This window comes from Periplaneta americana, chromosome 3 (assembly GCF_040183065.1).
Source record: "Periplaneta americana isolate PAMFEO1 chromosome 3, P.americana_PAMFEO1_priV1, whole genome shotgun sequence".
Classification (NCBI taxonomy): domain Eukaryota; kingdom Metazoa; phylum Arthropoda; class Insecta; order Blattodea; family Blattidae; genus Periplaneta; species Periplaneta americana.
The window spans coordinates 99342829-99355351 of NC_091119.1; the positions used below are offsets into that span (position 1 = coordinate 99342829).

The 12523-nt window shown below is 38.8% G+C and overlaps 2 protein-coding genes across 5 annotated transcripts in view; one reads left to right on the forward strand and one right to left on the reverse strand.

The window, feature by feature from the left end:
• LOC138696321 (F-box/LRR-repeat protein 7-like) overlaps window positions 1-12523 on the reverse strand; it is a 122797-nt gene that overhangs the window by 29421 nt on the left and 80853 nt on the right. For 3 of the 4 annotated variants that reach the window (XM_069821121.1, XM_069821118.1, XM_069821119.1), the window contains exon 2: window positions 6510-6771. The exons of the other annotated variant lie outside the window; for it this stretch is intronic. In XM_069821121.1, coding sequence (XP_069677222.1) covers window positions 6510-6592 — 83 coding nt within the window. In that variant the 5' untranslated portion in view covers window positions 6593-6771. The remainder of the gene's footprint in view (window positions 1-6509; window positions 6772-12523) is intronic. 4 annotated transcript variants of the gene reach the window in all.
• Window positions 1-12523, forward strand: part of LOC138696320 (F-box/LRR-repeat protein 7-like) — a 34418-nt gene that overhangs the window by 6830 nt on the left and 15065 nt on the right. The window lies entirely within an intron of this gene.

A 12523-nucleotide genomic window follows, 5' to 3' on the forward strand; every position in this document is an offset into this window, starting at 1 on the left:
CAATTTTAAGTTGAGTGTAATTACTAAATCTTCATATCCCACGTTGAAGTTTTGCAATTTCTTCCTACATACAAAAACAGTTACGATCTTTCTTTGATACCAGTGGTTTCATCAAAGGCTAAGAAATAACATGTTTACCTTTTTTTTTCCTTCGATAAGTTGCATCTCCATATATGCTAGTTTGTGATGCTGTCATAGATAGTAAGATGAAACATATTTAGTGATTTGAAGAAATCTGAAATCTAGGGCCAGATATAAAGGCTGCGGAGGATAACCGTATGATACTGGTTGGATGATCGTTCATCTCTACTGAGACATGTGAACGTGAAACCAGCGGTCGGCTGGTCGGTCTAGGCTCTTCATGGACTATCGTGTCACAAAAAAATCTAGTGGCGTATTTCTTCTGCTGCAGTATTCTCTGACAAACTCCCCCTCCGTGAAACACCTACAGTCAAATATCGGTAACGAACATTACTTTTTCAATTCAATTAAAAAATTCTTGGTGCTCGTCCATGTCTTCTTGGAACACAATGTAAAATAATTTAATTTGTACGACTGCCGGTATTATTAAAATTTCGTTAGGACGAAAATAAAGACGGTTATCTGTAGCAGACGGGAGAGAGTGAGGTCGAGTGTCTGGCGCCTTAAAACTAGATCTACTCGGCAAGTATGTCCAGAGGCTTCAAGGTGGCAGCCCCACCACTGCACTCACCCTGCTTTGGGTTCGTAACTCACTCAGGAGACATTATAACTGGCAAGTCTCATAAAAAGTAGCTTGACGGATCTTCAGATAACAAAAAAGTTCTTTATCAAAATTTAACCGATTGAACTAATTTATTTATAATTAATTTTCTTCACTTAACTCTGTAAATGCATATCGCAGCCAAATTCATAAAGAGTTATTCAATACTGCCCTCCTAACTGTATTTCCTTGCCTAGACCATTGTCCTAAAAGCGTCTCTATCGTACATGAAACCTTACTAATGCAACACAGGTATGTACTCGTGGTTGTTTTACCCATATGCTGGGAAAAAATATCATTAGAAGACAGTTTTAGATTTCATATGCACTATTAGACGTTAATATTTTGCTTTGGCTTTTTTCTTTAAATTGTACTCGTGTTGTACCCGTTGTCTCAGAAGATTAATTAACTGAAATTTCAGTATGCATAGTGTCCTTAGATAAGCATTGCAATCAGCGCAACAGAGAAAGAAAGAATGTTTTCTTCGAAGAATAAATTAAACGTTTTATAAAAAATAGACAAAGACCAGAAGTTCGATGTAGCGAATAAATATTTTATCAGCACATCGACACTCAACATTCGTGATCGTATTTCATGACTTCAATGTTTCATTGCTTTGTTGTATTTATTTAGTTCAATTAGTTTTTACTATAAGAATGTAGTAACATTGTAGCCCGTCTTTTTGTTCTCCTTTTGCTATTAAAATGCGATATTTCATCGTTTTTCAGAAACGAAAATTACTCAATAAAGGCGGAAAACACTTTACATTAAGTTTATAAAATCTTATGGAATATTATGAACTCCAAATTTCAAAATTTGCTAAAAATGGACAATTTCTACGAAAAAATCCAAAATAACTCGCATTTCACATGCAAAAAAGTGTATGTGTAAGACATACCACAAGTCTGAACAAATCAAACCTAACCTATCGCTGATCCTCGATCTTATAAAAATTCATTTTCTGTCTATTGCATCTACTTTTCTACAAAAAAAAAAAAAAAAAACCATACATGCAAGGCGTACCAAAAGACTGAACAAACCAAATCTAACCTGTCACTGAACCTCGACCTTACGAAAACTACTTGAATGGATTATTTATGAAAGGGCCTAAGTCTTGAATACTAAATTGTTAGCAATTAAAGAAAAACTGCCTATATGCCGAAATTTTGAAATTAAGGCTGAAATAAAAATTGTATCATAAATTCTACAAAGAATTTAGATTGTGAAACTTGGTCCTCTTCATATCTAAATCGATGTATCTACATCCAAAGAGCAGTTATTACATTACAAACTCATTTTCACAAAATAATGACTTAGGCCTTTTCATAAATAACCCATTCACTTATTGCGTAGTTCCGGGCGCGCTCACACACAATTAGTATGTAACATACACACGTATACACTTTTGATTAAACCAATATCCAACAATGCAGCGCATTCGCAGAACACCAATATAGCGCAGCGTATTATATCGCGGTTGAGGTTAGCTCCGCTTCCTGCTGCTGGGTCATAGCGAATCGATACCTCCTTCACTCCGGCCTTCCTTAAGCTTGCGAGTGCTGCTGCCGTGAGCGAGGCAGTCGCGCGTCGCTATAATGCTTCTGCCACAGCGGAATGACTGCCAACAGTGAATTTCATATAATGGAAGGATTGGAGTGAAACAAAGTGTTAAGATAATCGTTATTACGAACTTATATTGTTACTAGATATAATAACGCAATTTTTTTTGGGTAGGCTAATCCTCAAAAGCCTCTTAAGAGCTAGGTAACAGATGAGTAGTTACATCTGATTCTCTCTTATGTTATAGAAATATAGAATGTTTGGCTTGTTTGTTGGAGTAGGTTTCTTTGTTCCAAGATTTTATTTTTATTGATTTTATTAGTTAGCCTACAAATTAAAAAGTTAAGCGAAGAGAAGAATGCTTTTCACGCGACTTAGTTGATAGTCTCATCGTCTTCGTAGGTACAGTACTTTGAGCGTTTGTAATTTTTAACTTACTATAACTAACAGCGACTGAGTCTTAACAAAAAGATAAATGGGGAACGTTGCTTATGCGCGAATGGCTCGTGTTCTGAGCGGCTAAAAAGCTGCTACCTCCATAGGGTACGTTAGTTAGGTTTCTGCAGCTTAACAAGTATTTATATTTCGCGAACTTGAAGCCACGGTTCCGTTGGTTCACGTCGCGCTGTGTGATATCTTATTCACCGAAATGAGAAGCCAGTTTTAATGAAACTTGATTTATTTTAAATCCTGAATTGCCGGTTCTGAAGTGTACAATTCCCTTAATCTGAACTACATGCCAGTTAGGGACTAAGTCAGGGTTTGAACCCAAGACTTGAGACGTGAAGCCTGCTGGTCGGTTATTACAACTCCGACGACAACTAAACGAAAGAGGGCGAGTGGCTCAAAACCCTCAGTTTTATTCAATTCTCCCAGGATTGGGTCACGTGTCAATTCTGGTGTCAAACTTACATGGTCTGACAGAATGACGTTGCATATTGACGTCATGTCCCCGTGATGGGATGTCATCTTATTTGAGTCCAGCTAGGGTGAACTGTGACTCGTACCCTCGTGAGGTGATAAGACGCATGACTTCAAGTCAGGGGTTATTGTCTTAATGATAAAGCACAGACTATATGTATGGCCAGAATAATTCTTATGATATTAACATTAAATTATTAAAACCCTTATATGATATTACTATGAACTTATTAAAACCCTAAGTTCTGAGCCTCTGGGGCTCGTAGCTCGACCACTGGGGTCGGGATACATAACTCGTTTACGCTGCAGCCTCGCTGCTCGCATGTAGCTGGATGCTCGCTGCTCACCATGGAACGTTTACCCTGCAGCTATTGACATCGCAGCTGGCACATCGCTGTTTAGTACAGTGGAGACTATCGCGATGACCGTCTTGCGCCGTGGCGTCGTGGTCTAAGGCATCCTGCCTAGGACTCGCGTTACGGAATGCACGCTGATTCGAGTCCTTATGAGGGAAGAAATTTTCTCATAAAATTTCGGTCAGTGTATGGGACCGGTGCCCACCCAGCATCGTGATGCACTTGGGGAGCTACGATAGGTAGCGAAATCCACACGATATCTACATTCTGGTTGGATAGTCGTTCACCTCTGCTTCGGCATGTGGACGTGAGATCAGAAGCCGGCTGGTCGGTCATGGTCCTTCATGGGCTGTCGTGCCTCAGATGATGATGACGATGATGATGATGATGATGATTATTATTATTATTATTATCATCGCGATGACCTCGTCATCTGATCAGTGACAGCGATTTATTATCGACTTACAGCAGTGCAGTGCCATAAGTGAATCCCTTATTCCTGTGTCTACTTTGCAATAGGCGATCAAATTGTTCGTCACTAACAATATTGAGAAGAGAGTAATGATTCTCCTGTGATGATGTAGGTCCACCAGTCTGTGTACATTGTTGGTAACGAAGTACTGAAGCTGGTAGTTACCGGGATATGGCGGTGAAGTCGATGGTAAAAATGAGATGAGCCTCGAGTTTCGAAGTTTGATTATAGTGAAGGATGAAATTGCGCACGACCTTCTGCAGTTGAGTTGTAATTATTTGTGCCCTTCCTAGCCAATGATCCATAGCTAACGGCATTTGCTATTTCCATAAGAAGTTTGACTTCAATCCTAAAAATCATTTTACTGAGAGGCCGTAAGACTCACATAGGGAGAAGAGAAGTGAAGAAGGCAATATCATGCTCGTCCATCTTATTCTTTTTCTTTGCGCATCCGCAACTTCCTCCTTTCAATTGCTATAAGTTAGTTGTCTATCAAATCTGTAGATCGTGCTCTTTTCCTATAACCTAAACCAGGCCTGCACAAGGTTTGCGCTCTCCGAGCTGGCTCACAGCTCATGAGCGGAATGCAGATATTAGCTGCGCTCTCTATAAGGGTGGACTGAAAGAAGGGGTGATATCGTACAAAATGTAGCTACACAAAAGGAAGTACTGTTACGATGTTTATGAAATGAATTCCCGTTCAGTGTTTGCAAAACTATCTTGGACTATCATTAATTAATAAAGAAATATTTATTTTACAGAAATAATAGAAATTCTATAGCTACTTAAATGTACAATATCATTGTTATATTTTTATTTATCAGTACATCAAAACGAGGTTTTATGCTGTTGGCAGCTGAAAGGAACAGTAGCCTACTGATCGTAATGAAACATCAGTTACAGATGTTCGATGTCTGCCTTTATTAAAGTTGATTATAGAAAACAGTTGCTCACAAATATAAATGTTGAGCCAAACATAGCAATCATTTTTACAGCCAGCCTGTGTAGTGGACATTATTGCTAATGTTTAGTCTTGTAAAACTCAAGCAGGCTAGTAGTATTATTCAAATGATCTTTATCCCTTAGGTCACAATGAAGATCAATAAGTTCGAGCTGTAAATCGTTAAATGTTACGTTCCGTCTTTTAGATTCCTCCATACTGTACTGTAGCATAGGTAAGCAACGTGAAACGGTTACTGAGAATAGGCCTACACACTGCACTCCACTAGATAACTGAGAGGTCGTTTCTCTCTCCTCTACCTGCAAGTCTATGTTATTCTGACGTATCTTCCTCTCCGTTTCGGCGAGCGGTAATCACAGCTCCGCGCGCGCGTTAAGCGCTGTTTGTGCAGGTATGACCTAAACCATCAGTTCCTGTCTAAGATGAAGGTGTAACAACGTAATAATTTACAGTCCTAAGATATCATAACATGTCTTTAGTTATACGATAAGTCACAGAAAGGTTATAAAAATAGTTGAAATGAATTTCAGATAGCCTAGGTGAAAATAGAACTACTTAAACAATGGTTTCTAAATAAGTACATATGCCCTCAGTGACTGCTTAAATCAGATTATTACGAGTACAACAGTATTCAGACAGTATTTTGTTTCCAATTAAGAATGTTTCTTAAGATCAATGCAAGTACGATTTATATGAGAAATGTATACCCTCACAATGCAAAATGTAGGCCTATAGTGTAATGCTAGCGCACCGTGTGGCCAATGTATGATCTTTTAGGGCGGACAGAGATTGCGGATATGTTATATTCTAAATAACAATAAATTGATGTAATACTTTTAATGCATGGAATGGCGAGGATAAGGATTCAGGTATTATGTAATGGTAATCAAATGCACCTAAAGAGACGTTAAAATTTGTATTGTTGTGCACTGTATCTATGAAAGAAAGATTGAAAGGGAAGCTTAGCTTTCTCAAATAACTTGTGAATATTCAAATAGAACCTTGGCAAAATATTAATAGGAGCAAAACTAACAAAGATATTATTATACTAAGTGTTAAAAAATACATGAAAAGTGTAGTTCATTTCTATAAAAAAATAAACTTATTTTCATCAAAAATGTCAAATAGAACCTTGTCTCTCTCAGCCACGACACGGGGAATGAGTAGTGAAGTAAACGAGGAGTGGAGAAAGACTCCTTGAAACAACCAATCAGAGCGCAAGTTTCAAGATCCGTCGGCGATGGTGCAGGCTTGAAAATCAAACATGTTTGTGATCATCGCTGTGGCGAGGATACCAGCAAGCAGCAGGGTGAGGAGCGCTGCTCCAGGATAAATGCAGCCATAAAGATCACTGGGTTTGTTTCATCATCGCCAAACATCCATGTGCGATGTGCCAGCAGCGAGGCTGCAGCGTAAACTTACTTACCCTTATGAACAGTGGTAAGTTATAGTTCCCTTCACAAGAATGTTCTTGAGACGTAAGAAACGTGCACGAACCTACAGAGTTGTCTGACGATGGTAACGATGTCCGGCACTTGCACAAAGCTAGCGGTCTGAAGAAGCGTCGCCCGGCGCAGCATGCGGCAGATGACGTCAGACGAAACGCGATCACCGCGGAATTGAAGGCGTCGCCACAGCGAGGGATGGTGGGATGCCGCGTGCCAGCTGGTGCACACGGGCGCGAGCTGTGAGCTGATCTCTCGTTCGCTGAAGTGCGCGAAGATCTGTACTAATAGGTGGCGCGGCAAGTCCTGGAAACCTGCAACAATATGCATTCCCTTTGTCCTGTAGTAATCACAAAGACGACTGCAATTCTCAGCAATTCCTTGCTTCCAAACTTTGCGTTAGTTCTCAGACTATCTTCCATAATAGTCGCTGGGTTTCATGTTAAATTTTTCAGGTTTTTTTTTTTTTTTTTTTTCAATATAGGTTAGACCTATTTCTAGGGGTTTTGTTGCGGGTCTCATTTTTCCTGTCTTTTGTGTTCCATTTCACATCTTTTTCCCTATAGACGCCTATTGCCATGAAACGTTTGATAGATATGTGTACAGGGACATGAATTTAACATTTTTAAAGGAATTAGAAGAATCGGTTGGAATTTGCAATTTTTATTCAAGTAAAAATGTCTGAAAATCTCTCGAAATCTAAATGCTCATGAAAATCTCGCGAAATCTAAATATTCACAATTATTTTGTTTCTTCGTGTCAGTCCGCGCTGCATGGTTAATTTTGCACGTAACTTCGACGACCTCATACTCGTAGTGAAAGGAGGTGGCGTCAGATAAGTTACATTGGTTCATAGCCTAACTGCTAGTGACACTAGCATTTGGCTGTGGCTCATGGTGAACATCACAGGCAGGCAGAGGAACGGTCTCCAGTCAGAACTGGATGCTGTGGCTGAATCGATACGATGGCACCATACAGTGAATTCTGCACTTGAAAAGTGATCCTCCTAAGTGAACTTCAACAATCATCTCGTTAAAATGTAAACAGTTACATTACGCCTACTTCCATCTTGTATATTTACTTCTAAGGCATACCTGCTACTCATTACTTAATATACCATAAACAGGGGCTACTCTGACAAATTTTTAAGAGTTTTTTTAAATGTAACTTTTGTAATTTTCGTTGATAAAATGCAACATTTTTTTAATAACACTAAATGATCCATCGGCTATGAACCTGTAATGATATGATTTCCGTCAAATAATACTAACTATAGAAAAACGCCCCTTCTTTTGGTATGAAAGAGGCCCGTGTTTTGGGATTACTTAGACATATCATTTGCTTTCGTTGTAGTTCAGAGTTGACCCGTTATAAGAACAGGTATCATAAAATTATTATGCATTTATCAGAAAAGCCAAAATATGAAAATATATGCAATATAAAATCGGGTTTAATAGGATTATGTATGTTGATGATTCGTGGAGATAAAATTAATCAGCAATTAATTACAGCCAATGGAAAAAAATTCAAATTAGCTGCACGCAATGACGACCTTAATGGTGAGTGAAACCAAACCTCGCCTTCAAGGACTATCTTAATGGTGAGTTGGCAACCAAACCTCGCCGTCAATGACGACCTTAGTGGTGAGTTGGAAATCTAACCTCCCCTTCAATGACGACCTTAGTGGTGAGTTGGAAACCAAACCTCACCTTCAATGACGACCTTAGTGGTGAGTTGGAAACCAAACCTCGCCTTCAATGACGACCTTAATGGTGAGTTGGAAACCAAACCTAGTCTTCAATGACGACCTTAGTGGTGAGTTGGAAACCAAACCTAGTCTTCAATGACGACCATAGTGGTGAATTGGAAACCAAACCTCGCCTTCAATGATGACCTTAATGGTGAGTTGGAAACCAAACCTCACCCTCAATGACGACCTTAGTGGTGAATTGGAAACTAAACCTCGCCTTCAATGACGACCTTAATGGTGAGTTGGAAACCAAACCTAGTCTTCAGTGACGACCTTAGTGGTGAATTGGAAACCAAACCTCGCCTTCAATGATGACCTTAATGGTGAGTTGGAAACCAAACCTCACCCTCAATGACGACCTTAGTGGTGAATTGGAAACTAAACCGCGCCTTCAATGACGACCTTAATGGTAAGTTGGAAACCAAACCTCACCTTCAACCCTAATGGTGAGTTGGAAACCAAACTCTGCCTTCAATGAGACCTTAATGGTGAGTTGGAAACCAGACCTCGCCTTCAATGATGCCTTAATGGTGAGTTGGAAACCGAACCTCGCCTTCAATGACGACCTTAATGGTAAGTTGGAAACCAAACCTCGCCTTCAATGAGATCTTAATGGTGAGTTGGAAACCAGACCTCGCCTTCAATGATGACCTTAATGGTGAGTTAGAAACAAAACCTCACTTTCAATGACGACCTTAGTGGTGAATTGGAAACTAAACCTCGCCTTCAATGACGACCTTAATGGTGAGTTGGAAACCAAACCTTGCCTTCAATGACGACCTTAATGGTGAGTTGGAAACCAAACCTCACCTTCAATGACGACCTTAATGGTGAGTTGGAAACCAAACTCCGCCTTCAATGAGACCTTAATGGTGAGTTGGAAACCAGACCTCGCCTTCAATGATGACCTTAATGGTGAGTTAGAAACCAAACCTCGCCTTCAATGACGACCTTAATGGTGAGTTGGAAACCAAACCTCACCTTCAATGACGACCTTAATGGTGAGTTGAAAACCAAATCTCGCCTTCAATGACGACCTTAGTGGTGAGTTGGAATCCAAACCTGGACTTCAATAAGTTCACTGAAAAAGGCACTATGTGCCACAATACGTACTTCTGGGTTTCTTGTAGTTCTGTGCGAACCCGTATAGTTTGTGTGTAAGAAAACTTATTGTATATTTTCCTTTAGATTTGTTTTCACGTGGACATTTTTGTGAATTTGTAAGTTATGTATTAAGTTCTAGGTTTCTCGTCTAGGTTTTACAATACAGTTCTGGAACTTCTTAGCGCTCTTTACAGTCCGAATGATTTTTGAAGTTCAGTCAACCACCGACGTAATTCACAGTCGACCACCGACGTAATTCAGTCAACTGAGGCGTTATACCTGCTGATCCGGAGTTGCGCTCGGACGTGTTTTTGATTCCGCTTATGGTGATTACCTGGTTGGGTTTTTTCCGAGGTTTCCCCAATTATAAGGCAAATGTCAGGTAAACTATGAAGAATCCTCGGCATCATTTCATCTTGTCAAATACCAACAACGCTAAATAACCTAGTAGTTGATAGAGCGTCGTTAAATAACCATCTAAAAGAAGTTTTGTAGATAATAGTAATTCAATTTTGTGATGCAGTCTATCGATTCAGCCTGCATGTCTTAAGGTTCCGATGCAGTCTCACTATAAAGTATAGAGTATAGAGTATAGAGTATAGAGTACCCTTTCACCCACCTCCGAAAGCGTAGGCTACTACGCATGTAGAGATAAATCAGCATTGGCTTTCCATAAATTATTCAAGGCTTTTGTTTATTTGGGAACGATGACTGTTGAGGTTCTAAAAGAAATAATAAAGTATTGTAGTCGTTACTTTCAAGATTTACCTCTACACGCCTCCTAGTAGGCCTACGCTAGTCACTATACTACATCGAGCAATACCGTTTTGAGTGAATACTACCGAAATGATGCAATGAATATTTGAGGAAAACTGGAGAACTGCAATAAATTCTTCGAAACTTGCCTTTGTCCGCCACAGATAAGACTCCGTTATCGACGGGATTTAAACCCGCATCAGCAGTCGTAAGCTAGTGCTGTACCAACTGAGCTGTAAAGGCGGCTTATAAGCCTAGTTGCCTTTAGTTTTTGTGATATAATTATCGGTAACTTACTGTCTACTTGCTCGTAAACTTTCGGTAACTCTTTGTATTTACATCAATATATTTTGAATATCTGCCTCTAGTTTTACTTGTGGGTTATACGTAACCCAGTTGTACGTAGTTCTGGTTTGTACGTATTTTTGCACAGATCCTGGCAAAATTATATTTACATGTTTACTTACAAATGGTTTCTAAGAACCGGGAGGTTCATTGTCGCCCTCACAGAATCTTGTTATTGGTTCCTATTCTAAGCAAGATTAGTACAATACCTAGCATCATATCCTATCTCCCTCAAATCCATTTTAACATTATTCTCCCATCTATGTCTCGGCCTCCCCAAAGATCTTCCAACTAACGCTCTATAAGACTTACACATTGCTGGATTCACTCTGCCCATCTCATGTCCGTTAATTTAGGTGAAGAAGCAATGCGTGTAGTTCTGCGTTGTGTAATTTCCTCCATTCTCCTGTAACTTCATCCCTCTAAGCGTCAAATATTTTCCTATGCGCCTTATTCTCGAACACCCTTAATTTCTGTTTCTCTCTCAAAGTGAGGGTCCAAGCTTCACAACCATACAGAACTAAAAATTTTTTTTCTGGAAACAGACTAGATGATAAAAGCTTCTCAATCGAATAATAGCAAGCATTTACCGTACATATTATGCGTTTAATTTTATCTCGAATGTCATTTATATTTGTTACTGTTGCTCCAAAGTATTTGAATTTTTCCACTTATTCAAAGAATAAATTTCCAATTTTTATATTTCCATTTCGTATTATGTTCTGGTCACGAGACATAATCATATACTTAGTTTTTTTCGGGATTTACTTACAAATCTATCTCACGACTTGTGTCAAGTAAAATTCCCATGTTTATCCTAATCGTTCGTGAATTTTCTCCCAATATATTCACGTCATCCGCAACTTTGCAGTGGTCGCGCAAAAGAATCAGTTCCATTCCGAGACTTATGTTGGGGTTTCGTAACGAGTTCTTTTTTTACGGTGCTGAATTATTAGCCCTTCGTCCAGCCCCCAAGCTGGAAGACCACCCCTTATCGGCTGTTCGCGATTGCTTATATATTTGCAGCTACATATAAATTAATTCTGAATATAGGTACGTGATTTATATATAGACATTTTTAAATAGAGTTTGAATTATACCTATTTTTTCCTGTGATATTTAATATAGTTTCATTTTTACTTCACGACTTGTTTTGTGACTTTGAATACATTTTAATTATTTCCCATAGTCCTAAAGGCCAGCTGTGGGATAGGAGGAAAATGAAAACCATGTGACAGAGAAGTCCGTTGCCTCTTTACATCAGCGATGCCAAGGTTACGGGATCGTCCCAATAAGACATCAAACTCGCATAACCCAAGCGAATACAGAACAGCATACTCCGTTTTTACATGCTAGCTTATCTTATTTCTCACGGAACATGTCCCAAACATTTGAGAACAGTTGAAGGTCATTCAGTATCTGTTTAGCAAATCATGTGTGACAGTAAAAGGAAGAGGTACACTTTAGAAGACGAAGTTCGATTTATAAAAGTTGAGGCAGATCCCAATAAAACAAAAACTAAAATTGGAAAGGTTTTATAGTAAACATGTATAACAAAAAAATTATAATTAAAATATCTTATAGTCTGAGTTCATGAAGAAAAAAATTAATAGTAAATGTAGGTACATATGTAGTGCATTTACGTTAAACATTCAAATTGTTGCCATCTTGTTTAGTCAACTGTTCGAAGACAGATTTGAACCTCATAAGTGACACCAGTAAGGCAACACTCATAAGGCAACTAGGCCAGGAAATAAAGGAGTAAGGTGGCCAGTTCATTTCCCCCTCCATTGCATACAATCAGTAATTAACTACATATTCCACTAATCAGATTTCAGATGCATACAAGCAATTGTCCTTCTTCTAACACATATCGTCAAGTGAGATGTACTGCCTGATAATATGATATATATATATATATATATATATATATATATATATATATATATATATATATATAAAAGTAAAGGTTGATAATATTGTGATAGTTCTTTTTGAGAATTTATTACAATTTTACTGAGCGAGAGAAGGACCGGTTTTGTCCATGAACATTCCCTTTATACGTTGACGCAAAAAACCGATTTACCGATCTTCCTCTCGCACAGTAAAAT